Raw genomic sequence first — 24,242 nt, forward strand, 5'->3', positions numbered from 1 at the left:
TCTTGATGAGTCCTGAGAACAACCAGGTCAGCTCCCTCCAGGGAAAAAGCCTTAGGGTTCCTTCCCTTACCTCTGTGCCCTGAAGCACTGCAGTCTCACAGCAGAGAGTTGGGACAAGTCCTGGCTGTGTGCAGCAAAGAGAAGCCCACTGTGTGAGGGGTGTTGCAGGGACAGTAACTCACTGCCAGCACAGCACACAGGCAACAGAAGCTGTGACATCTGTGTGACATCTGTCACTGGAGACTCAAGACTCAGCTGGCCAGCCCTCACTCACCTGTGGGAGTAAGGAATGTGATCCCTCCTAACCTGCTGATAAACCTCTGTCTCAGGTGTCAATTACAAGTGTCAGCACTGCTCTTTCTCCCTTAGCCCGACTTTCCAGGTCGGGAAGTATGGCCCTCCATCCTCTTTCCACTGCCTGAACAGCTCTTCCAATAAAACCATCCTGGCATCCAGCTCCAGTGTCACTATTTACAAACCTGGAACTTGTTTATTCTAAGATTTACCCGGAGGCTATTCCTGGGTGGTGTCTCAGTATGGGGTTAGCTGTCTCAGGTGGGGCCTCACTTGGCCATGTTGATGAGGCTCTGCAGTGAGATGGGCACCCAGGAGGTCTCCCTTTGCACAAAAACCTCGCTTGGCCATGTCAATGAGGCTCTGCAGTGAGGTGGGCACCTAGGTCTTCTCCCCTTGCCCAAAAACCTCACTTGGCAATGTCCATGAGGCTCTGCAGTGAGGTGGGCATCCAGGAGGTCTCCCCTTCCACAGAGCCCTCACTTGGCCATGTCGATGAGGCTCTGCAGCGAGGTGGGCACCCAGGTCTTCTCCCCTTGCACGAACACCACGCCCCTGTCGATGTAGATGACAATCCTGCCGAAGGTGTAGAGCTGCTTGCCCTCGTGCCTCTTCCCGATGACGGGCATGAAGACGATGTTGTGTTCCTCAGCCTTGGTCTGGATGAGATCCTTGAAGTTCATGGGCACGGAGCCGGCGGCGGCGCCGATGCCCCGCTGGGCCATGTTCTCGGCCTCGCGCCGCTCCTGCATGGCCTCGTACTGGAAGTCCTTGCGCCGCTCCGTGTGCGTCAGGTAGGCGATGTTCTCCCGGGCGCCCGGCTGCATGTATCCCCCTGGGGGAGAGAATGGGGAGAGTACAGTCCTGAGCTATTCCCAGTGGGAAGCAGCTCCATCTGGGACACAAAGTTAATCAAGATATTTGGAGTGTGGTGGTCAAGTTTGGGCTCAGTTTTGGAAAAAAGGCAAATTCCGGGTGCTGCTCCCTCAAGCATGCCCTTCTATTTTATAAAAAGTGTAATTCCCAGTGAATTCCCAACAATCACCTATAGGTCACAAGGAGAGCCATGCAGAAGGAAAGGGCATTGTTGTAAAGCTAAGGAAAAGAACCAGTATCTCACCATAAAGAAAGAAAAACCCCACTAAGTGATAGCTTTAGAAGTCAAGCCCTAAAGGATGGTGTCTGACTGACAGGGCAAGGCTAGAAGAAGATCAGTTGTTCCATGGCCCAGGGAGCCACCAAAAATCTGCTTCTGCTTCAATTCAGCCCAAAAGTATTGAGCAGCACCTCAGAGGTGTTATTTAAGCACACAGCAAGGCCATGCCCCAGTCAGCCTCCCAGGAGCCACATGTGACCATACTGCCAGCCAGAGCAGCAGAGCCACCCCCATGAGCCACCTACCCACGCTGGAGGACACAGCGCGGTTCATGATGTCAAGAGCTTCATTGAACTTGTCTTTGATGGAGGGATGTGCCAACACCTGGTCTGAGAACATGGACTTCCAGCCCAGGTACCACTTGGTGATCTCTTCGTAGTTGGGGCTGTTACTGAGCCAAGAGCAAAGCACCTGCAGATCAAGGGGCAGGTTAAAGGGATCACAGAGACATCTGTGCAGGAGAGGCTCACTGCCACAGAATCCCAGTCATTTAAGCTGGAAAAGATCTCCAAGAGCATCGACTCCAACCTGGGACCAATCACAAACAACGATGTCCAGTCATTCCTTGGACACCTCCAGCAATGGGGACTCCATCCCCTCCCCAGGCAGCCCCTTCCAGTGCCTGACCACCCTTTCCAGGAGGAAATTCCTCCTGATGTCCAACCTGAACCTTCCCTGGCACAACTTACCACTTTGTTTATTACTGAGCTATCAGTAAAAAGAGGAACTGTTCCAATGACTACTGAGCTGTGGGTGGGAACCAGCCCAGTTCAGCACCAGGACAGCAATTCCTGGACAGCAGTCACTAAAACACTCCCCAGTCAATCAAGACATTTTCCTCAGCCCTCAGTGTCTCACCTGCAGCCACTTTGGGAAGAAGTGTTTCTCCAGCAGCCCAACGAGGCTGGACACAGAAATCATTCCCTCCCAGTCGATCACCCAGTAAAAAGCATCCATGTGCTGCTGGTGAGGGTTGATGATGAGCTCATTCAGACACATTCCTGGGAAAGGGGAGGAGAGTTAGAAAAGAGCCTGACTCAGTTTTATCAGTGCCCTGACCTCTTTCACTATCAACACACACAACTTGAGCAGCACCTTTTTGTCATCCTAAGGGACTGTCGGGATCTTTGGCTGATCCTGCCACCAAAATGGTACCTTTCCTCTTACAGTTATTACAATTTGCTCTAAGAACTGAGAAATTAAAAACACTTGACTGTTTTTTAACCTTTCAGTCAATTTGCATTACAAAATTCACGGTGAAACATTAGAACAGACCAAGGAATTAATGAGTAACAGAGGGACATCTTACAGCCTGGTCCTACCTGATAGTTCTCAGATATTCCTGCCAACTAGAGATGGATAATTTATAAAAAATAAGACAGAAAAACTAGAGAATAACCTGATCAATTCCTCATATTTCTCTAATCTTTCTGACTCTGCATAGAACTCATAGTAGAAAAGCAGAGGCAAACTCAGTCTAACCTCACTAACAACATTCTGATATAACACTGGCACTCACATTAACAAAAACCTCTCCCTGGTGTCAGGGAGAAAGTGCCACCAACAGATGCCTAAACTCCAGCACTGTCTGATTGTCTCACCGAGTTTAGGCACAATGTTTTTAACCATGAAAGCCTCCCAGGAGCCAGGAGTGAACACATCCTTCCAGGGCTGAAGGATGAGCTTGGCAGAGGAGTCGCTGGGGTGCCACTTCTGCAGGGCGTTGGCCAGCTTGTTGCGGATGGGAGAGTACAGCGGCTCCAGCCGCGCCTGCATCAGCGGCAGCCAGGGGTGGATCCACGAGTGGATGGGCACTGTGTCTGTCAGAGGATTCCAGCTCTCCACCTGGGGGCACAACAGAAAACATTAACTAAGTCCAGCCACCAGTAGGAAGTTTTGCTCAGAAGCATGAAGAGCTGTGATGCAACCCCTGACTTCTCAATCTGTGGGCAGAGGCTGCACACCAGTGTTTGGGAGTTCCATTTGGAATTCAAACACTGGTTTAGAGTATGGCTTTGCTCTACCCAGCCCTCTCCTCTCACCTCCTTCTGTAGCTTGGGGAAGATGAGCTGATCCAGAATGTTATCCAGGATCCACACAGGAACAACGCTCACCCAGCTATCCAAAAAATCCACCATGGATCCACAGTTCCTCGGCTGCCACCGTGCCACGATGTTTCTGACATATGGCATCCAGATCTCCCACATCAGTCTGGGAAGAAACCCCAAATAAATCAAAGTCAAGCTCAAAGCTACAGCCTGGGCCTAAATAAACCAAATGGGAGCTGTTAGTTAAAGCTGCTTCTTTTCTGTAGCTGCAAACCGGATTTTAACAGCCCCAGCAAGGGAATCCTTGGCAAAGCTCCCTTGTGTCTGCTCTTTTCCCTCCCTGAGGAAGCAGCATGGGAAGATTTTGCACAAACTACAATTCATTCGCTCTTTACCTGTGAAAAGCATCTGTTGACAGGTCCTGTCCACTGTGGGATAACAGCTGATCATTTTCCAGAAGGCTCTTCCACTTGGCTATCATCTCCGTGCCATATGTACAGTCCTGGGAATGATAAGGCACAAGTGGTCTTTATCCTTTTCCATTAATTCCAGCTGGGACAAGGTAACAAAAATTACTGGAGCCATCAAGTAAGAACTGCAGATAAACCAACACACACCTTGAGGGGATCCCAATTCTTGAAGTATTCCTTCATGAGCGGATAGACTATGGCCACTGCCAGGTCCACCCTGTCTGACATCCTGTACTCCTCATAATACTTATCCTGAAGTGTCTCAAAGATCTTTGCACACTCATCCAGGGTCAAAGGGTTCTCACAGCCAGGCTGCATCCGCCTCTCACACTCCTCCACCATGTCCAGGACCTTGCTGAGGTTGCTGATGGCCTTCTCCTCGTGGGAGAGCACCTCAGCCATCTTCTGGATCTCGTGGCTCAGGTTGACCACCATGTCCCTCTCGTACTGCAGCTGCCGGTCGCTCTGGATGATCTCCTGCTCCGTGATGTCGATGAGCAGCTGCAGGTTGTGCTCCAGCTCAGGCAGGGCAAAGCCCTGGGGCTTGGAGTCCTTGCCCAGGGGCTGCTGGGGGCTGTCATCTGGGATGTTGTGCTTATGGCTGATCTGGCTGTAGCTGTAATAAACCTTCTGCTCCCGGCCTGTCATGTCGATCACCTGCCAACACACAACAATGAGCTCTCTTACAAAAAACTCTCTCTCATCTTCAAGAAAGGAGAAAATCCCTGATTCCAAATTGAAATCTGGAGATTTCCAAGGACCTTAATTACTCCAGGAGGCTGCTGAAATACACTGTGTTTGAAAGAGGGGATTGCCTCCACACTGGCCTTCTCCAGACACAAGGAGTTAGAATGAATAAAGGACAATGTGGAATTTATCTCATCCCCGTTTCACTAAATAATTCTACAAGCAATGATCTTGCCATTAGTTACACTATTAGTTTTTGCACTTCAGTACTTTTATAATTTTATAAAGACACCTTAATTTCAGATTAATAATTGTATTCAGTGCACACCAGACAAATCCCTTACTGTCCCTTTGTGGCAGAAGATAATTCAAACAATCCCAAAAAGGACAGCTGTGCTTTCAGCAATGGGTGAGTGTTGATTCTGACAAACGTGAAACAATTAAATTCAAATTGCAATTAACCCCCACACACACACTCACATTTAATCTAATTTGTCACCACGTTCAAGTGACACATGGCTCAGGGATGAGCTCCATGAGGCTGCACAGGCAGCTCTAGGACTGGCTTTTAAAATGCACCAGTGACACCAAAGGGCCCAAACTGTTCCTCTGGGGTCACCTCTTAGCTTATCAACCTCACCTTGACCTGGGACAGCTCCTTCTGAGGGGCTGAGAGCTGTTTGTTGATTCTGCCCTTGGCTTTCAGCTCTTCCACTGTCTTATAGCTGTACTTGGGCTTTTTCTTGCCTCCATTCGGGTCCTTCCGCCACTGGCTGAGCTCCTTCTGAAATTCCTGGACAAAAACAGCAGAGTTGTGGTGGCTGCTCTTTGTCCCACCCCAAATCTGCCCCTTTTTACAGGAAAAAAAACCCATCAGATCAATGAGGAATTTGTGCAGAAAATAACTAGGAAGTGGTAAAGCTCATGCCAAACCAGCTTGGATGCTGTAAGCCAGTCATCCACCCTATGGATTATGTGAACAGGATGTTCCTGGTATTTTTTTTACTTAAAAAACACTATTTACTTGGGGGATTCTAGCAAAGCTGCTGAAATAGAGCAAGCAAGAAACAATAAAACATATTACAGTGACAAGAAAGATCTGCCTAAATGAAATCAACGTGCTCCGCCTTTGGCTTCTTATCTAAAATGAGCCCAAGGAGTTTTCTCTGACACAGAAATTAAGAGAACTGATTTTTATACACAGAGCACAGCAGGGAAACAGCAAGATTCACACAAATACCTCCTCAGCTTCCTCTTCTGAGTCCACCACAGGGAAGTCCTGCAAGGACTGCGTGGTCCTTTCAGAGCCATAAGCACCCACAGCACCTTTGCCTTTCCTCTGCTTGGCCTCGATGGGATTGATGATACCTGGCAGGATGGGAATGGGGTCAGGAGGAGCAGTTGTTGTGCTGAGAGAGAGCAGAACAGCCAGACTTTCCCCAGATCAGCACCAACACCCTCCCTGGCACTGCCTCCAGCACTGTGGTAATTCCAACATCACCGATTTCCTATAAAATCACTTCATCCCAGCACACACCAAACTGCCAAAGCACAGCATTATTCCCAACCACATTTCACTGCCTTTTTATTCAGCCACATAAAACAGTATCTCCTTTTCTCTGGGATGGACCACCTTTGGAATTTACTCCCTTTTTCTGGTTCTTTTTCTCTTCCAAAATACCGAGAGGAGCAAATGAGCAGTTTGAACACCCCTGATTCTCACCACAGGGCCAGGATCACTGGCAGGGAAACAAGAAAAAAGTTCAAGCCAACAGGGGCTGGCAGTTCTTTAGGGAATCCAATCTCTCCTCCACACCCCCAGTTAACAATAAACCCCCAAACACACAGACAGTACCTTGAGCATTCTTCCCAAGACCCCTTCCAGGGACATATCCCATCTTCTGGAGAAGCTTCTGCCCAATTCCTTTAGTGTGTCTCTCCCAGCTGCCAAAATCCACAAAAGATTTGGAGCCTCCTACAAAGCCTTTCTGGCTGGGCTTGAAATTTCCACCCTGTCAAAACAAACACAACAAAACCTGCAGCCCTGAGGCTTCAAATAAACAAAGTGTGCAAAATTCCTCTCAGAAGGTTCTTCTCAGAAGTGATTCTGCTGTCCCCACACTGCCCAGATCACTGGAATCTCACTTGTGCATCCATGAAGCACCTAAAGAGCTTCTTGAAATTCCTTAAATGGGAAAGTCCTGAAAAACTCAGGCTGACAACCTGACAGTTCTTGGGCTCTACCACCAGATTTAGCTGAAGCTGATTCCTGATTCTTTCTGGTTTTAACTGAAAATAAGGGTTTGATTTTTTAATCTATAAGATGCTTGGATTTCTCTGTTCTGTGAAAGTAGGAAGATTAAATCTCTGAAAGGCAGGAAACCACAAGAATTCTCTTCTTTAAACCTCCATTGACCAAAGGGAATGTTGAGAAAAATGAAAGGACTGATTCCCAAAGACACACAATCATTATATCAACATACAGCTGTATCAATGATTTATTATTATGGCTTTTATCAATATATTTGTATCAATGATACAAAATCCAGAGCAAATACTTCCCTTAATGACACATTCGGGTCTCTGGTTTAACTATTTACTTATTATATTTAATTACTGTCATAAATACAAAACAGAGAACAGCAAATTTCCTGGAGAACTCACTGTTTTTAACTTCTTGGGGACAAACTCCTTGGGAATCTCTTCCTGCTTCACAGGTTTCTCATCATCATCTGAGTCCTCATCCGAGAGCTCCTCGGCTGCTGCCTTCCTCAGCCCAGCACTGACAAAGCTCACGGGGGCTGAATAATCCCTGGAGCTGCAAAATGAGAGGAAATTCTGCTCCAGGACACATTTCTGCATGAGCCTGGGGGCTGCTGTGCCTTACACCCCCCAAAAATGGGGTATTAAAGCCTGTCGAGCTGTTTAACGCTGCTTTTGCCAGGCAATCCCCATCCTTCCCCCTGTGCTGAACGGAGCGAGCAAAGGAAAAACCTCTACACGTGAGAGAGTCCCGAAGGCAGCCCGGCCCGGGATGGGCTGATCGGGTGGGTGTCCACAGCTGGGAAAGGTCCAGGGAACGGGGGGAAGCTCCAGGGAACGGGGGGAAGCTCCAGGGAACGGGACAGCCCCTCAATCTGCAGCCCCGGGCCCAGCCCGGCCGTACCGCTTCCCGCCGAAGCTGGGCCGCTCCTCGTCCGAGTCGCGCTCGGCCCACACGCCGTAGGTCGCCTCCTCCTTGGTCTGGCGGTGCCGCTGCCGGTGCGGGTTGAATTCGTTCTGCAGGTCCCAGTCCGACACCTCGAAGCTCTCCATCTCCACGCCATCGTCTCCGTCCGTGCCGTACAGGTGCGACATCGACATGGTGGCGCCGCCGGGATCCCTCGACCCGCTTAGGGATCCCCAGCCCGATCAGGGATCCCCGGCCCGGTCAGGAACTCCTGTCCCGGTCACCGCCGGGATCTCCCGGCCCACTCAGGGATCCCCGGCCCGCTCAGGTTTTCCCGGACCGCTCAGGAACTCCTGACCCGCTCAGGGTCCCCCGGCCCGCTCAGGAACCCCCGGCCCGCTCACCGCCGGGATCTCCGGCCCGCTCAGGGATCCCCGGTCCGCTCAGGAATTCCTGACCCGCTCAGGGACCCCCGGCCCGCTGAGGAACTCCCGGCCCGCTCACCGCCGGGATCCCCGGCCCGCTCCGGTACCCCAGCAGCACCGCCCGCCTCACCGCAAAACCGGATGTGCCCCATTCACTTCCGGTATGCTCCAGGAAGCCCGCAAGCCCCGCCGACAAACCATAGAGTTGCAAGGAGCGGAGCGGCCGCGCTGGCAGCGCCGCTCTGTGGCTCGGCGGGGTAAAAGAGGCGCAGCCCGCGCAATTAAATATTAAACTATTAAATATCAAATCAACACTTTAATGGTGTCCGACACCGAGGGTGGGGGGGCCATATATTAACTCTGCAATAGCCTCTGCAGGGTCGGGGGTGGGGGAGAGGGGGGCACACGCACCACAAAGGCTCTGCAGGGCCAGGGATTTGGGATTCCTGACCCTGGGATTTGGGAACAGCAGGACCAGGGTGGCTCTTCCCAATCCCAGGAATACGGAACGGCAGGGATGGGAGAGCTGTTCCCGACCCCGGGAATGGTGAACAACGAGACACAAATGTGATGGAAGGAATCCTCCAGCCACGGCACAGGGAATCTCCTCCTGCCCTCCCCAGTCCGGATTCCCACAGCTGCATTCCCCACGGAGCGCTGGGAGAGGCCGGCAACGTCCCCGCCGCGGAGCACGTTTGGCCTTTTGCAAATAAATGCAAATACATTCCTGGAGCGCAGTCATTTGGCAACAGTAGGAGCAAGCAATATGCTTGGAGAACCGATTTCCACGGGCGCACTGCACACTCTTCCTTCTCGGGCAACAACGGGCCATTGGCAGCGATCTGAAAGAGGCAAACACAGAGCATCAGGGGCAGAACTCCCTCAGGGGCAGAATTCCCTCAGGAGCAGAATTCCCTCGGGAGCAGGATGCTCTCAGGAGCAGGATCCCCTCAGACCACCACAGTGGTGCCCGACAGCATTTAAAGCCCCTGTGACACAAAAAATGCCCAGAAAGGAACCAATTCCCAGCCCAGCACAGTGGACACACAATTCCTGACCTTCCCTCAGTGCTTCTGATCTTTTTCTGGCCCAACCATCTGCTTTTACACAGAAACTCGCTCCTAAAGGATCAGTTTTAGTACCAAGAATGACATTTTATGCTTCAGCACGGAGCAACAACACCCAACACATCAACAGCTGTCTGTGCAGCAGAAGCCCAAGGCAGCAGCTTTGTTTTCCATCATGCCTTCCTTTGTTTTCTATCCCCTTCCCCAGGTCCATGGCACGTCCTTGGAGGCAGCTGGGGAGCAGCTCAGCTCATCCACACATTCCATGTGTCCGTGCTGCCCGCGGGGACAGGCTGCAACAACCCTCCCCAAGCGGCTGAGTTTCATTTCGCAGCTTTAATCCCGTTCCCAGAGCCCAGGAAAAGAATTCCTGACAAATGGTCCCACACAGCAGCATTGTGAGGAAGATCTGAGGCGACTGTGAAGGATCCCTGGCACCAGGAGTGAGCCTGGAACTCCGACTGATCCACAGAAATGACACAAACCAAGCGCCAGTCCTGGAGCAACACAGGCGGATTTGCCCCAAATCCCAAAATTAAGTAAACAGGGCCTTACCTGGAAATCATTAATTTTCTTAGTGAGAAGATGATGTGTTCTGAGTCACCTGGAAGAGCCCCAGATGAGAAGGGTCAGCTCTGAGCCACTGCCAGCTCAGTGGCAGTGAGGGTAATTCTTCGGGGAAGGGAGCAGGGACATTCCCAGCATTCCCCAGGGAAGGAAACAGGGACATTCCCAGCATTCCCCAGAGAAGGGAGCAGGGACATTCCCGGCATTCCCCCAGAGAAGGGAGCAGGGACCAGGCACCCCTGGAGTCCCCCAAACCCTCAGGGCACTTACCTGCAGGTGACCTTTGAGATTGGCCGGTGTTTTATAATCCCCCTTTAAAACCTGTGGGAAAGAGAAGCTGGAGTGACCCCCTGGGCAAGTGGGGCTGGAATCACCTCTGGGTCACTGCTGCCAGCCATTCCCAACCTTCCCAGGGAATTGGGGCTGGAATCACCTCTGGGACACTGCTGCCAGCCATTCCCAACCTTCCCAGGGAAATGGGGCTGGAATCACCTCTGGGACACTGCTGCCAGCCATTCCCAACCTTCCCAGGGAATTGGGGCTGGAATCACCTCTGGGACACTGCTGCCAGCCATTCCCAACCTTCCCAGGGGTGCACCTCTGTCCAGCTCTGGGCCCCTCTGTCCAAGATAGACATGTGTCCAGAGAAGGGAGTGTGTCCAGAGAAGGGAGTGGAGCTGGGAAGGGGCTGGAGCACCAGGAGTGGCTGAGGGAGCTGGGGGGGTTCAGCCTGGAGAAAAGGAGGCTCAGGGGGACTTTCTGGCTCTGCACAACTTCCTGACAGGAGGGGACAGCCAGGGGGCTCAGGCTCTGCTTTCAGGGAACGGGACAGGATGAGAGGAAATAGCCTCAGGCTGTGCCAGGGGAGGGTCAGGTTGGACATCAGGAGGAATTTCCTCATGGAAAGGGTGGTCAGGCACTGGAAGGGATTGTCCAGGAGGTGATGGAGTCCTCATCCCTGGAGGTGTCCAAGGAATGACTGCAGGTGGCACTCAGTGACAAGGTGGGGATTGGTCACAGCATGGACTCAATGGTTCTGGGAGGTCTTTTCCAACCTGAATGATAGGAATTCTGCGATTCTCTTTTCCCCGTGTGACTCCATTTCCCCCCTGCTCTCTCCCAGTCCAGCTCAGGAGCTTCCCTTGCTGCCACGATCCCCTGGCCCATCCCTGCCGTGGCAGTGCCACTCACTCTGTGCGTGTTGTTGACAACCAGGGGGTCGGGGTGGCCGTAGTTGGGGGGGTTGGCGTAGGGGTCGTAGCCGAGCCTGGCGAGCATGGGGGCGATGTGGGCCATGTCCTGCAGCACATCCCCCGGGATGTGCCCGATCCACTTGGATAACGCCTCCATGTTCACCGGCTTGATCACCTGGTCTGTCGATCTTTCTATCCTGGGGGGAAAAATAAAGGGGAAAACAAAAGACACACGGTTGGGTTTCACACGGAGCACAGGTTGGGTGGTCCTGTGTAGAATCATGGAATCATTAATGTTGGAAAAGCCCTTTAAGATGAGTCCAGCCATTCCCCCAGCACTGCCCTGTGTCCCCAAGTGCCACATCCACACAGCTTTTAAATCCCTTCAGGCATGGTGACTCTACCACTGCCCTGCTCCAGTGTCTGATCACCCTTTCAGGAAAGGAATTTTCCCTAATATCCAATCTAAACCTCCTCTGACACAACTTGAGGCTGCTTTTCCTACAGAAGGGATCCCTCCTGCACTGGGATAGTGGGTTATCAGGACACATCTGCTTATTACAGGAAAATAATGCAAGAAGTGTGGGCTGCAGCACAGATACACCCTGTGACCCCTTTGAATATTCAAAACATGATCTAAGCAACCTGAACTTACTGACTGTGAGCAAACAGGGAAGCAGAGCCAGCTGCATTCCCAGGGCATCCTGGAAAAGCAGAGCAGCTGCACATCCCCAGTGGCTCCTGTGCCCTCACCACTTGGGCACCAGCAACGGAGACTTGGATAATTCCCTTACATGGCTGATTAAATTTTCCTAAGCCTGACTTAAGCCTCCATTTAGAAAAGAAAAAGCATTAAAAGAGGAAAAGAAAGTGGGAGAAGGTAAACACCCCCTGCTCACGGAGAGGCTGGGAGGGAGTGCTGGGTGTGCCTCCACGGAGCAGGTATTGCTTTTATTCTGCAATACCAGCCCCAGACCTGACAAGAACTGCTGCTCATCACCATTAGCAGTACAACTAATCACACCAAGGAGGCATCTGAGGACGGGTGGAGAAAGAGGCATTAAAGAGCTCACGTTTCAGAGCAAGCAGCTCTTTGCAAATTAGAGACTGAAATAATTTCTGCAGTGTCAAGAGAGATTAAACAGTCACCTGCTCACGAAATCCTTGCTTGACAAGCTGTTCTGCGGAGTACAACAGATTGGGAGCACTAAAGCCATCCCTTGCTCAGAATCACAAACCCCACTGCAGTACAACGCTGTCCCTCTGCCCCCAAAATCACACACAAGCACCGCGGCTCTGTCCCCAGCTCTAGCCTTGACTGATTCATGCAATGAAATATTCCTTGAAAAGCCGAACAAGGAGCCAAAACTCACTTGGAAAGGGACACCCCGCCAGGCTTCCCGATGAGCTCCTCGTGGTGCAGCACCGTGTCGCTCCAGGAGATGTCCAGGAACCTCATGATGTTGTGCATGGACTGCTCGGGGTGCAGCACCAGCTGCTCATAGTAGACAGGCAGGCAGCGTGCACGGCCGATCTCCAGGCACTGGGAATACATCACCTCGATGGCCTTGTTCCACTTGGTCAGGCAGTCCCGGTAGCTGTTGAGGTCGAAGCCGGCGATGGTCACCTTCCTGGTGATCATGGAGTGCACCGAGGCGCGCCCGTCCCGCACCATCAGCAGGAACTTGGAGTTGGGGAACAGCCGGGACAGGTACACCGAGGATTTCAGCGTGAAGGGGTCCTTGTTGCACAGGTACCTGGCTGGCTCGCCGTGCTTGGCGATCACCTCCAGGATGAAGGCCTGCATGGCCGCGTCCAGCACCTGGTCAGTCACGCCCGCCTCGTCCAGGCGCATCTTCTCGCGGCCGGACTTGGACCAGGCCTGGCGCATGGCCAGCACGCGGGGGATGATGCGGGTCTCCTCCCCGCAGCGCACCTCGGGGTGGGCGTCCAGCATGGCCCTCATCAGCGTGGTGCCGCTGCGGGGGACGCCGCCGATGAAGATCAGCGGCATGTCCTTGCTGTAGCGGTACTCCACGTGGTTGGCGTCCACCATCACCAGCTCCTCGTTCTCGGGCCTCATCAGCCTGTGCCTCCTCTCGCTCAGGACCTGCTGGCACTCCAGGACCTGCTGCCCGAGGTGCAGGGTCACCATCAGGGCCACCACCGAGCCCAGCAGCAGCAGCACCCGGCGCGTGGTGACGCGCATCCTGCTCTCCCCGGCACAGGCTGGCGGCTTCAGCTCTCAGCTAGCGAGTGTCCAACCCCACGGGCATCTGCAAGAGAGCAGCACGGTCAGAGCAGCCCTGCCCCGGTGGGATGCTGACACCATCCCGGGATTTCATCACCTTCCTTCACTTATCAGCACCTCTCGGGCTTGGTGCCTTACGCCCAGCAGGTAATTAAAGTCTGCCTCGGTGCACACCCAAAGAGGTAATTCCTGTGCTGTTTGTGCTCCCAGAAACACAGGTTTACAGCTGGAGCAAAGCTCCAGGAATGTTTTGGAGAGGGGGAGACCTGTATACCCTGGGAATCCTTAAAACAAAATCTTTACAGAGAGCCTGCTCCACCCCAGATGAAGCCCAGACCCTCGCTGAGGTTATTCCTCCCAAACCCAAGTCAATACTCCAGCACTGCTCACTTCTCAGCCACCTGCATCCTCCCTACATTTTCTTTAGTTTAACCCTGTGGTCACAGGGGAGGAGGAAGCTGAAATAGGAGAAAAACAAAGCCCTCTCACGCCAGCTTTAAGGGCCTGAGTCAGGAGAAGCCGTTAGAATAAAACACTCAGAAATTCACCCATCTGAGAGCAAACAGCCACACGCAGCGTTCACCGCCCTGCCCGGCCTTGGAGACTGACCTGACAGAGAAATCCGTGAAACTTCATCTGGCACCAAAGCTTTTTGGGGTTTTCCACGGCTCGGCAGGACATCCAGCAGGAAGGCTGCAGCCTCTGTGAGTGCCCAGCTCTGCTGCGTGCCCGGAGGGACTCCCGGGAATGCTGGCACCGCTTCCCGCTCCCTCCCCCCTGTCCGCCCCAGTTGCGAGCGCAGGTTTTGCAATCCTCCCCTGGGCTCACCCCGGGATTTCCAGTTCTTTGTGATTATGTGGCTGGGGCAGGAGCTGAATGGAGTGGAAGGAACGGGCCGTCCATGGATTCTGTTTTGCTGACAGGCCAAAGAGCTGCTCCAGAAAAGCGTTTTCTCATCTCCGCAAAGGAACACATTGTGCTGCAGCCCATGCAGAGCAGGGAGCATGCAGGAGAGAGACTGGAGCTGGGCAGCTTCCCTGCTCCTTGCCAGGCGCTCAGGGACTTGCTCTGCTCCCCCTTAAAGCCCCTGGCATCCCTGTACACCATCCTGGACTGATTCCATCCACTCCTGCCCAGGCAGTGCCCCTGTGCCAGCCCAGGGATGCTCTGCCCAGCACAGCAGCATCACCACAAAAACTATTTTTGTGGCTCTTTACTCCCTGGTCCACCCTGACCTGCTGCTTGGGAACATCACAGAGCTAAACAGCCTCAACTGCATCCCCAGGTATGAGGTAAAGTGGGTGGATTTGTTGGGATGTGGATCAGAGGGGCACCCTACAGCTCTGGCATTTCTGTGGCACCGAGCGTGTCAAAGCCATTAACAAGACAAGTGCTGCTCCTTCCTGCTCTCTTCATCTGTTTCAGTCATGTAAATACATTCAAATGTTCACCCTAAAATAATTGCAAATGGCACAAGACCCATTTCAATGGATGGCAGAGGAGCAGGCAGGATTTGGGGCCAACTGGAATAATTAGGGCGATGCAGACCAAGACAGGCTAATTAGCAGCAAAGGCTGCAGCGTGAAAGGAGGCTGGAGCACAGAAGTGCTCTGTTCTCCAGGAGAACCAGCTGACAGGGAGCAGTTCCCACCGAGGTGCTCCAGCAGCTTGGGAGGGAACAAAGGGACTCTCATGTTGTGTGTGATGGGAGGGTGGCTGGGGCTGCCAGCTGTGCCAGGGATGGGCAGGTTGGACATCAGGAGGAATTTCTTCGTGGAAAGGGTGGTCAGGAATAGGAAGGAGCTGCCTATTGCTGGAGGTGTCCGTGGAATACCTGGAGGTGGCACTCAGGGCTCTGGGCTGGTGACAAGGTGGGGATTGGTCATAGGTTGGACTTGATGGTCTGAGAAGGCTTTTCCAACCTGACTGATCCTGGGATTCTGGTGTGTCCCTGGGGACTATCCTGGAAGGGACACAGCCCCCACTGCTCCCACCCAACACCACCAGCGTGGGCAAGCTCTCACTCCACGTGGGGATTGGGAAAGGCAGGAGCACTGCTCCTCCCCACTGCTGAGCTGTGGACTCTGGACTCCAGCTCTCCAACTCTAGAGGGCTGGAATGAGACAAACCTCTCTGTTGGGATCGCCCTGGGATCACCCCAATGTGCTGGGAGGGCTGAACAACATCCAGAGCGTGTCTGCGGGGGCAACCACAAACAGCCCAGCTGGTTCTCGGCTCTTTTGTGCAATTCCCCACTGAGAATTCCCTAAAATTTATGGGGCTCATTAGTCTGTGAGGGAAGAGGGATGGGTCATTTCCTCCCCTGCAGACACTGGGCTGGAATCATGGTGTAATTAGGTGCAGGGCTGTCTGAGCAGAGACAGCACTTCCAGAGACAACACCCTTTCAGATGCCCGAGCTGGCTCTGAGAGCTTCCCACTCCAGCAGGAATTAGGGAGCAATCAGGGGCTATTCTGGCAGGGAATGGTGACATGGGAGGAGAAATCAGAGTGCCAGCAGTAAGCCTGGGCTGAAGCTTTTGAGTGCAGCTTGGACACAGCTGGATACAGATGTGACCCATGGTCCCTGACCACCATCAGGGCACCCAGAGTGTGGGGGAGGATGGGAACCAGTGGGGAAGTGACAGCAGAGTGACAAGAGGTCCTACAGGCAGCAAGTCTTCCCTATTCCATGCTGACAGGGCTTGAGCATGAACAAGGCTTACACTGTGCCCTGCCAGCTTGTGAAAGCAACACAGGATTAAGGGGGCACCAGAGGTGGTGTGGACAGATGTGCAGCATCATCAGACAGATGTGCAGCAGCCACCCAGCATCCCAGGGGAACCAAGTGCTCCAGCACATCCAGCTGCTTGCTCTTACCTTCCCCCCGCAAGGTCATTGTGCTGCTAGTGGAGCTTCATGCTGAACCCGTGGCCACCAAAACACCTGATGGGGAAGAGAAGCCACAGTGTTGATTTGTTTAGTTAGCACACACATCTGCTCTCCTCCTCAGCACCTTCCCCTCCTGTCCACAGCCTCCTCTGAGCCCCAGGGAGAGGTGGAGCTGGTGGTCCCAGCTCATGGTCAGTGCTGGCAGCTGGATTTGGCACACCTGAGACACCAGCGCTGTTCACAGAGCCAAGGGGAAGGAGGGAAGCAGCAGGACAGCTGCTCTTTGGGAAATCAGCCTTTTGGAAGGGAGAGGCCTCGGGGGAACCAGAGAGGCTGGGATGTTTAAAGCCCAGGGGATGACAATCTGACTGGGAACAATTCCAGCACACACCGAAAGGCACGACAGCCTTGCACAGAGGAAGCTGCTCCAGACTCCCTTGCTGCAAATGCTGAAATCAGGCACAAGTCAGACTGTGGCCAGAGCCCCCAAATCAGAGCCCAGAGGACCTGCAGGCCTGGAAGGACCTCCCAGCTCCAGCCCAAGGAACAAAGCTCTCTCGAGCCTCATGCCTGCCAAAGCAGCAGCATCAACCCCTTAAAGCACGGAAATCCCTCCAGGCTGGGAACCAAATCCCTGGAGACCAGGTCTCCCACAAGGACTCTCCATGCCAGGGAGCCCAGCAGCCTTGGCTGAAGCCATCCTGCAAGCACAGGGCATCCTGGGGACAGCCTGGGACACAGTGCCTGCTGCAGCAGAGGGATCAGGACCTAGTGGGACCACGGGATGTCACTCTGCTCCCAGGATCACAGCACAGCCATGGGACCACTGCGGGGCCACTGCTGCTGGGCCCTTCCCAGTCAGCTCCCCCTGGATGCACAGCAAATCCTGGCCTCAGAGGATGTTCCTGAGAACATTTCCAGGGTGGACACTAATGGCTATTCCAGCCACCCACGACTCCTGTCCTGCCATCGCGTGTCACCAGCCCCTCCGCCTCAGCATTAAGGAGAAACCAGAGGAAAACTCCACCCAGCATGAACTCTGCAAACGTTTATCTCAGTGCAGGCACTTCCCTGCAAGGCTTCCTGCTCAGCCTGGCCTCTGTGGACTGCAGGATTCCAGCTCCAGACCAGGCTGGATCCCTGGATGTGTTTCTGCAGTGCCATGAGCACTGAGGTGCAGGGACAGGGGTGGTTTAACAGCTCACCCGAGTGACCCTGCTCCAGAAACGGCTCCTGCCCGTGCACAGACACATGGCCAGACACACGGACACACACTTGTTTGTGACTTCCTTCCTGATGCTGCGCAGGGCGTCACCGCCAGCTGGGCTCCAACAACAGCTCCAACCGAAACCTCCACCAAAACCCCTGAGTGAAACCCCTGAGCTCAGCACCTGCACTGGGAACGGGTGAAATCCACCCCCAGAACAGCCCCTGCACCCTCGGCAGTGAGGAGACACCATTTGTTCAAGTGTTACAAACAACCACAAAACCAGTTTCTACGAGAAGCTCCATACGATCAAAAGCTGCATTTTTCTTTAAACCATTCCCAGAAGTGATTGTCATTAAGTGCAGCTTCCCCAAAAGAGGTAGGTGTGGCCTGGAAAATTTGAGCTCAATTTGTTGGTGTTTAATAAAAGGATGAGGATCTGCAGGCGCCCTTGTGGCGGAACAGCAGCAGAAACTGTGGTCAGCAAGTCATGTCCCAGTATATCCAACTCACATCTTTACAAATCAGCAATATTTAATTACTGAATTGATAGTCTCCAGAGCACTTACAAAAATAAACACAGCTTGCCCGAGGGCCACTGCTTCATCCCAGCCTGAGCTCAGTCCAACTCTGGCACTGCTGATGGCAGCCCTGCTCCTCCTGGATGCTCCTCCAACTTGTATGGCACGTTCCAAAACACCTGATGACTCCCATGTATCTCTCTGGGAGAGCATGGAGCATGGGGCATGGAGCCAGCTCCAATCTCCACCAGGAGCCCACAGAGGCACCTCAGGAGTGGCTGCAGTCACTGAGTGCAGCGTCAGCCCTGTTGCACAACCCTCAGCTCAATGCTCCTGCTCCTCCACTGCCCGGACTGGGATTGATCCCATGGTACAGCAGGAGCAGAGTCCAACCCACCCACTCCAAGGGTGGGACAGGGGCTCTGCAATACCTCTGCTGCAGGTGAGCCATGGCCTGGAGCCTCAGGGAGATGTGAAAATGAAGCTGCAGCATTTTAAAAAAAACCCCACAACAAAAAAAAAGCTGCTGTCAGCCTCCACGTGGTGACAGCTGCACCACTGAAAGCAGGACGAGTTTGGTGACTAAACCTGAAGCTGCACTGCAGGTCATGAACCCAGGGCATCCAGCAGAACAGAGGCCAATCCCAGTGAAAACACAAACCAATTCCAGCAAAAACACCTGGGGTTTGGAGCACTTTGGAATTCTGTGTCTGTTGGAAAACTCCCAAACAGCACCGACAGCCCTGTGGTTTACACTTGCGCCGCCACTGTCATCTCAGCAAAAACTAACAGCCAAAAGAGTTCAGGGATGAGTGTTCAAGCAGCCAAACCACACAGAGGGTGTCCCAGCTGCATCTTAGCACCCAATGGGCTCAGGGTGTAAAGGGGAATTTATTCTCACTGCCAGTACCTAGAAAAATAAACCAGCAGAACCTGCTGCCCTGAAGATTAAGACAGCCTGTGCCAGCTTCTAACACTTTCTGGCTTGGAAGAGCCTGTGAGGTTGGAGCCCTGAGCCTCTCCAGCATTCCAGCAGAGCATCCCTGCCCTGCATCCCGGACAGCCCAGCCAGGGATTTGGGCACTGTGTGCCAGCCAGCTCCAGCAGGCTCTAAATCACATCAGCAGAGAATCCACAGACATTTCACAGCACAAACAGACTGTCGGTTTATCGCCTCAAGTTACGATTAGCAAAACGTTTTATTATCCTGCTCAATGCCACAGTGTTCCTCAAACAACAAAAATCCCACCAGTTTACAGTAACTTCCCTCTGCCCATCCCTTATTCCAAGCACAGTGGTGGCATTTTATCATCCAGCAATGGAAATCTCAGCATCCACCCTGCCAACCTCGCACGGCAATGGCCTTCAGCTCAGAGAGGCTGATTAATTATGAAATGCCCAAGGGGAAAGCTGCTGGCAGGAGGCAGGGATGGAGGCACCTACCCACTCCCCAGCACCTGGCACTGTGTCCCTGCACCTCAGCAAGAGGTCTCAAGGGTGTCAAATGTGCTTGTGCTGGAATGGCACACGAGCTCTGCACTTCAGAGGGAGCTCCTGACTTTTAATCAACCCACAGAGCTTCACCTTTCCTTAATTACTCTGCAGTCACTGCCTCGGTGGGGACAAAGGCAAAGCCAGTGCCACTGCAGGGACAGTGACACTCCCATGCTGGCTCCCCTTGTGCCCTGACCAGTGGCTCCACTGTCCTGCTGTCCCCACAGAGCTGGAGGAGGGGGCTCTGGGGAAGCACTGAGCTGCCCCCCAGATCCTCTCACCCAGGGAAGCTGTGGCTGCCCCATCCCTGGAAGTGTCCAAGGCCAGGCTGGGTGGAACTTTGACCAACATGGTCGAGTTGAAGGTGTCCCTGCCCATGGAAAGCGGGTGGAACTAGAAGGTCTTTAGGATCCCTTCCAACCCCAACCATTCCATGATTCTGTGACAATCCTATGATTCCTCTCCATACCTCTGACCAGGTCCCTCCACCCCCTACCCCTCATCCAGGGTATGCCCAGGGATCCCCACGGGAGAGGGGCACAGGGTGAGGGGAACAGAAGGTTGCAGCCTCTGTGTTAACTCACCACGCTTGATGCAAACACAGCTCTTCCCTCGCAAAACTGCACAAATATTCCCTGCAGGAATGTGGGTGGTCAAAGCCTGCCATACAACAGGGAGAAAGAGAAGTCAGAGGAACTGCTAGAAAAAACACTAAGTATCTTCAAAAAATATTTTCCCAGTCCACACGCCAAACCCTAAGTCTCAACAAGCTCCATTCTTGCACGCACAAGGATCAGCATCTGCAAATAAAAAGTTGTTTCTGCAAGAGAAACCCCAAAACCTCAAATTTGCTTAAGAAACAAAATCAAAGTGCTTTATTTCCCCATGCAGCAGCAGCAGCAGCAGCCCTGGGGCTGGAGGCACTGCCTGAAGGCAGGGCAGGGCAGCAGGGACAGAGGTGCCACTGCTCAGCTGCAGGCAGGGACGGGAGAGGGGACACTGCTGCACAGCCCATCTTCCCCAGCTACTCTGCTTGTTCTTGTCCCGTTTCCTGCAGCTCCCTCAGGAGCACAGTCCTGAGCAGGACCAGCTCCAGGATCTCCAGCAATTCTCAGCACAACAGATGCCATAAGGGCAAGTGTTCAGTGACTCCCCAAAGCCAGAAACTTTGGGAATCACCAGCACTTCAGCAATGTATGAATTCATGGCCTCCCACTCCCAGCCCCAGCGAGGATGGGATGCAATGACCACCCCAAAGCCCTGGCAGGGAGAATCCCTTGTGAAACCACCGATGGAAGAAACGGAACCAGGTCCTTCCGAGACTGCGCCGCTGCTGCCTCGTCAGCCAAACCACCCTGCACGGCACATCCGAGCGCCTTCCTGTCTGCAGAGCCCAGCTGGGAGCCCTGCTCCTCCTCTGCTGCCACTTGCATCTGCAAATGCTGGGCCACCAAGGCCCGGTGCTCGTTGTCCCTCCCCTGCACGGTGCCCATGCCCTGAGTGCCACCCGGCCATGCTGGCCAGCAGCCAGCCGTGAGCACAGCTGTCCAGGAGGGTGGCTGCTTTCCCACCCCCCTTGCAGCTCAGCCACTGCCAGCAACAGCCTCTCACACCACAGGATCCCTCCCAGCACCAAGCAGGAACAAGAGTGCTGGAAAAACCCCAACTGCTTCCCCTGGCCCAGCACAGAAGCCTTTGGAGCCAACATGCCCCATGGAGAATTCCTGGCCATTCCTCCGTGAAGAAGCACCTGGATGCTTCAGCCCCTTCAGAGCCCCTGGTCTCAGTCTGGGGTCACTGCCTGGGGTGGGAAGCAGCCGCTTGCTTCACTTCCGAGCGCTGCGTGTTGAGCAACCCCTGCTGCTCTTGTTTGCTGTCCCTGGGAGGGGACAAGGGGACAGCAAGGGGGGGAAAAGGCGTCGTTCACCTTGAGAGGACTTCTTTAAGAGAACTCCTGCAGGAATTCTGGAGGCAGACAGGGCACTAAAGGCTTGGGAAACGGAGTGAAGCAAAGCAAGCAGCCGACACCAGGGCAAACTTCTCCTGAGTTCTGAGCGCCTGCTGCCTGTGGAATCCATATGGAAACATGCTCGGCCAAGGCACAAGGCTGAGGTTCCTCAAGGCATCACAAACTCATCACAAGGCACATCTGTACAGTGCCAAATAAAACCACCTGCTGGGGGTTTGTTTTCTCTCTCCAAAAATCTTCTTGACAGCCCCTGCATTTTAACAGCGCTCCTGCCATCCCACACATCCCCAAAGGCTCAGCGTATCCGTAATGCGAACTGCCTTTGGAAAGATCTCCTTAAAATAGCGACAGAAATTACTAATACAGTTTGTAAAAACCTACAGGCAGAGGATGGTGGTGTGGCATGAGCCTGCCCATGCTGGTGAGCCCACCAGTGTCCTGCAGAGACTCCAGGCCCCAGCCTGGCATATCCCCCCAGCAGCAAAGCCCCCCAATGCCAGCTGCTCTGGGCAATGCTGGGGGGGACCTGCACAATGCCCAGTTCAGCTGCTGACCCCCCAAATTCCACGCTGACCCCCCGCAGACCCTGGGCTCCCTGCAGGCTCTGCAGCACAGCTGCTCCTGCAGTGCCACATGCAGCAGCCTCAGGGCACCAGCTGCCACCGGCACGCGATGGCAAATGCCACTCGCCGGCGCCCGCGCTGGCACTTGACAGCTCCCCACACTGCAGCATTCCCACAAAACACACGGCAAATCTGGAAACCTGTTAGCACCAATCATTCGGATTATCCCACTCACCCTTGCTCAGTGTGCCCGAGCAGGAGGGAGCAGCATGGCTGTGCCGAGGGGGACTTGCCTCCCGTAAACGAGTCCGAGCAGCTGGCGGGGCCTGGCAGAGGGAGGCGTCAGAAGGGGTTTCAAGCTGTGAGATGATTTTTGGACAGAGCCTGAGCGTGCAAACAAACACAGCGAGGGACAGAGCAAAGGCCTGTGTGATGCAAACCATCCCCTGCCTGCAGAGGAGGGCAGCCCAGCTCACGCTGCCAGCCCTGGGGACGTGGTGCTGGCAATGCTGGGGACTCCAGTGCCAGCAACTCCAGCCACGAGTCCCAAGGAACTTGAGCTTCCTATGGACAAAGCGTGGATGTCACATCCCTGCCACTGAGGGCACAGCCGAGTGGCAAGTGGGCACAGTCAGCAGAGTGCCAGTGCTTTGGGTGGGCTGTGAGTTGTCCATGTAGCTGCTCTTCTTGTCAAAGGACCTGCACCCCGCAGCCACCCCGACCTTGGTGCTGCCAACACCTCTCAAGCTTCAGAAGAAGCCGACACTGCCTGAAACTCGCAGGTGCAGCCTCTCACTGGGCACCCACCTGCCCTGGTCACCATGCTCATCCTGGCAGAGGAGGGCAGTCCCAACCCTGGCTGAGCTCTGGACATCTGGACACATGGACAGCCCTGGTCCATGCGTGTCTCTGTGTATGGCAGAGCTCGGGTTATGGGGGCACAGTGTGGAGATGGGCTGCCAGAGGGGTACCAGGGGAGCAGGGATGGTGTGCCAAAGGGTGGAATGGGAGGACAAAGGTACAAGGAGCACCCTGTGCTGAGCACCTTGTCCCACCTGCCGTGCATCCTGTGCTGTGTTCTGTGCTCTGTGCACCCTGTGGAACCCTCTGAACCCAGCACTGAGCATCCTGAACCAAACACTCTGTACCCAGCACCACCCTCTGAACCCAGCACTGAGCATCCTGAACCAAACACTCTGTACCCAGCACCACCCTCTGAACCCAGCACTGAGCATCCTGCACTGAACACCCTGAACCCAGCACCACTCTGAGAATCCAGCACCAAGCATCCTGCTCTGGACATCCTGAACCCAGCACCACTCTTTGAACCCAGCACCGAGCATCCTGCACCAAACATCCTGCACCATGCACCGTTTACTGGGCACCCAGCACTACTCTGATCACCTAGCACCCAGGACCGCTCTGTATGCCTCGCACCGCGCACCCAGAACTGTTCCGCGTCCCCAGCACCGCACACCCTGCACCGTTCCGCTCAGCCACCACCGCCCGGTGTCCCCAGCACCGCGCACCCTGCACCGCCCGCACTGCGCACCGAGCATCCCCCGCCGCTCCCCGCCCCGGCCGCTTCGCCCGCGCCACCCAGCGAGCCCGGAGCCCTGCCCGCTATGCCGCACCGCCCGCCGGTACCGAGCACCGCCCGCCGGTACCGAGCACCGCCCGCCGGTACCGAGCACCGCCCGCCGCGCAGCCCGGCCGCTGTCACCTGCTGGGGGGACAGGCGGCTGGGGGCACACGCTGGGGGTACCGGTGCCGGTGCCAGGCCGGGCCGCTCCCGCCGCTCGCTCCGGTTCCCCCCGCACTCACCGGGGCCGCCGGCCCCGAGCGGCCCGAGACGCGGCGACGTCACGCGCACGCGGGGCCGAGATCCCCGCCCGCCGCTCCGCGCGTGCGCCGCGCGCTCCCGGGCACCGGGACCGCGACCGGGACCGAGCGTGTGCCCGTACCCGTGCTCCTACCCTTATCCGTACCCGCACCCGGACCCGTACCCGTACCCGCACCCGGACCCCTGCCCGTACCCGTGCCGGTGCCGTTGCCCGTGCCGGTACCGGTACCGGCCGTCCCCGCGGGGTCCCGGCAGCGCTCCGCAACGCGCTGCCCGCGGCCTCACCGTTATCCCCTGTCCCCACCCCGGTCCCGGTGCTGCCTGTGTGCAGCGCTGCCGTCACTGCTGTGGCTGTAATTAATCACCGCCGTGGCTAATTAGCGGCGTGGGCGCGCAGGGAAATGCCGCCCGAGGTGCCCCACCGGGA

The 24,242-nt window shown here is 54.7% G+C and overlaps 2 protein-coding genes across 8 annotated transcripts; both read right to left on the reverse strand.

The window, feature by feature from the left end:
* Positions 1 to 464: 464 nt before the first annotated feature.
* Positions 465 to 8,406, reverse strand: TFIP11 (tuftelin interacting protein 11). Of its 2 annotated transcripts, XM_085075693.1 has the most exons (13): positions 8,229 to 8,406; positions 7,822 to 8,046; positions 7,320 to 7,473; positions 6,511 to 6,667; positions 5,896 to 6,023; positions 5,296 to 5,448; positions 4,116 to 4,625; positions 3,894 to 4,000; positions 3,493 to 3,661; positions 3,052 to 3,295; positions 2,309 to 2,451; positions 1,696 to 1,861; positions 465 to 1,129 (listed from the first exon to the last, which is right to left on the reverse strand). In XM_085075693.1, exons 2-13 carry the CDS (start codon positions 8,016 to 8,018, stop codon positions 774 to 776), a joined length of 2,484 nt encoding a protein of 827 aa, XP_084931819.1. In that variant the 5' UTR covers positions 8,019 to 8,046; positions 8,229 to 8,406; the 3' UTR covers positions 465 to 773. The 2 variants fall into 2 exon arrangements, with proteins under 2 accessions (XP_084931819.1, XP_084931818.1); XM_085075692.1 differs by having other exon boundaries at positions 7,822 to 8,406.
* A 139-nt stretch (positions 8,407 to 8,545) lies between these two features.
* On the reverse strand, positions 8,546 to 23,995 carry TPST2 (tyrosylprotein sulfotransferase 2). Of its 6 annotated transcripts, none has more exons than XM_085075698.1 (8): positions 23,961 to 23,995; positions 20,025 to 20,100; positions 16,207 to 16,272; positions 12,450 to 13,352; positions 11,075 to 11,273; positions 10,154 to 10,204; positions 9,872 to 9,920; positions 8,546 to 9,091 (listed from the first exon to the last, which is right to left on the reverse strand). In XM_085075698.1, exons 4-7 carry the CDS (start codon positions 13,283 to 13,285, stop codon positions 9,891 to 9,893), a joined length of 1,116 nt encoding a protein of 371 aa, XP_084931824.1. In that variant the 5' UTR covers positions 13,286 to 13,352; positions 16,207 to 16,272; positions 20,025 to 20,100; positions 23,961 to 23,995; the 3' UTR covers positions 8,546 to 9,091; positions 9,872 to 9,890. The 6 variants fall into 6 exon arrangements, with proteins under 6 accessions (XP_084931824.1, XP_084931823.1, XP_084931822.1 ...); XM_085075697.1 differs by having other exon boundaries at positions 23,949 to 23,978; XM_085075696.1 differs by lacking the exon at positions 23,961 to 23,995 and adding an exon at positions 23,797 to 23,827.
* Between the last annotated feature and the right edge of the window lie 247 nt (positions 23,996 to 24,242).

This window comes from Lichenostomus cassidix, chromosome 15 (genome assembly GCF_008360975.1).
Source record: "Lichenostomus cassidix isolate B80296 chromosome 15, HeHo_3.0, whole genome shotgun sequence".
In the NCBI taxonomy this organism is placed as follows: Eukaryota; Metazoa; Chordata; class Aves; order Passeriformes; family Meliphagidae; genus Lichenostomus; species Lichenostomus cassidix.

Coding starts and splice junctions, on each gene's coding strand:
- TFIP11 (XM_085075693.1), bottom strand. CDS start 8,018: ATGTCGATGTCGCACCTGTACGGCACGGACGGAGACGATGGCGTGGAG. Junction 6,668..7,319: donor TCCCCAAGAAGTTAAAAACA/GTGAGTTCTCCA, acceptor TTGTTTTGACAG/GGTGGAAATTTCAAGCCCAG. Junction 3,662..3,893: donor TCAACAGATGCTTTTCACAG/GTAAAGAGCGAA, acceptor GTTTCTTCCCAG/ACTGATGTGGGAGATCTGGA.
- TPST2 (XM_085075698.1), bottom strand. CDS start 13,285: ATGCGCGTCACCACGCGCCGGGTGCTGCTGCTGCTGGGCTCGGTGGTG. Junction 11,274..12,449: donor GGCGGGGTGTCCCTTTCCAA/GTGAGTTTTGGC, acceptor TTTTCCCCCCAG/GATAGAAAGATCGACAGACC. Junction 10,205..11,074: donor TTGTCAACAACACGCACAGA/GTGAGTGGCACT, acceptor TCTTTCCCACAG/GTTTTAAAGGGGGATTATAA.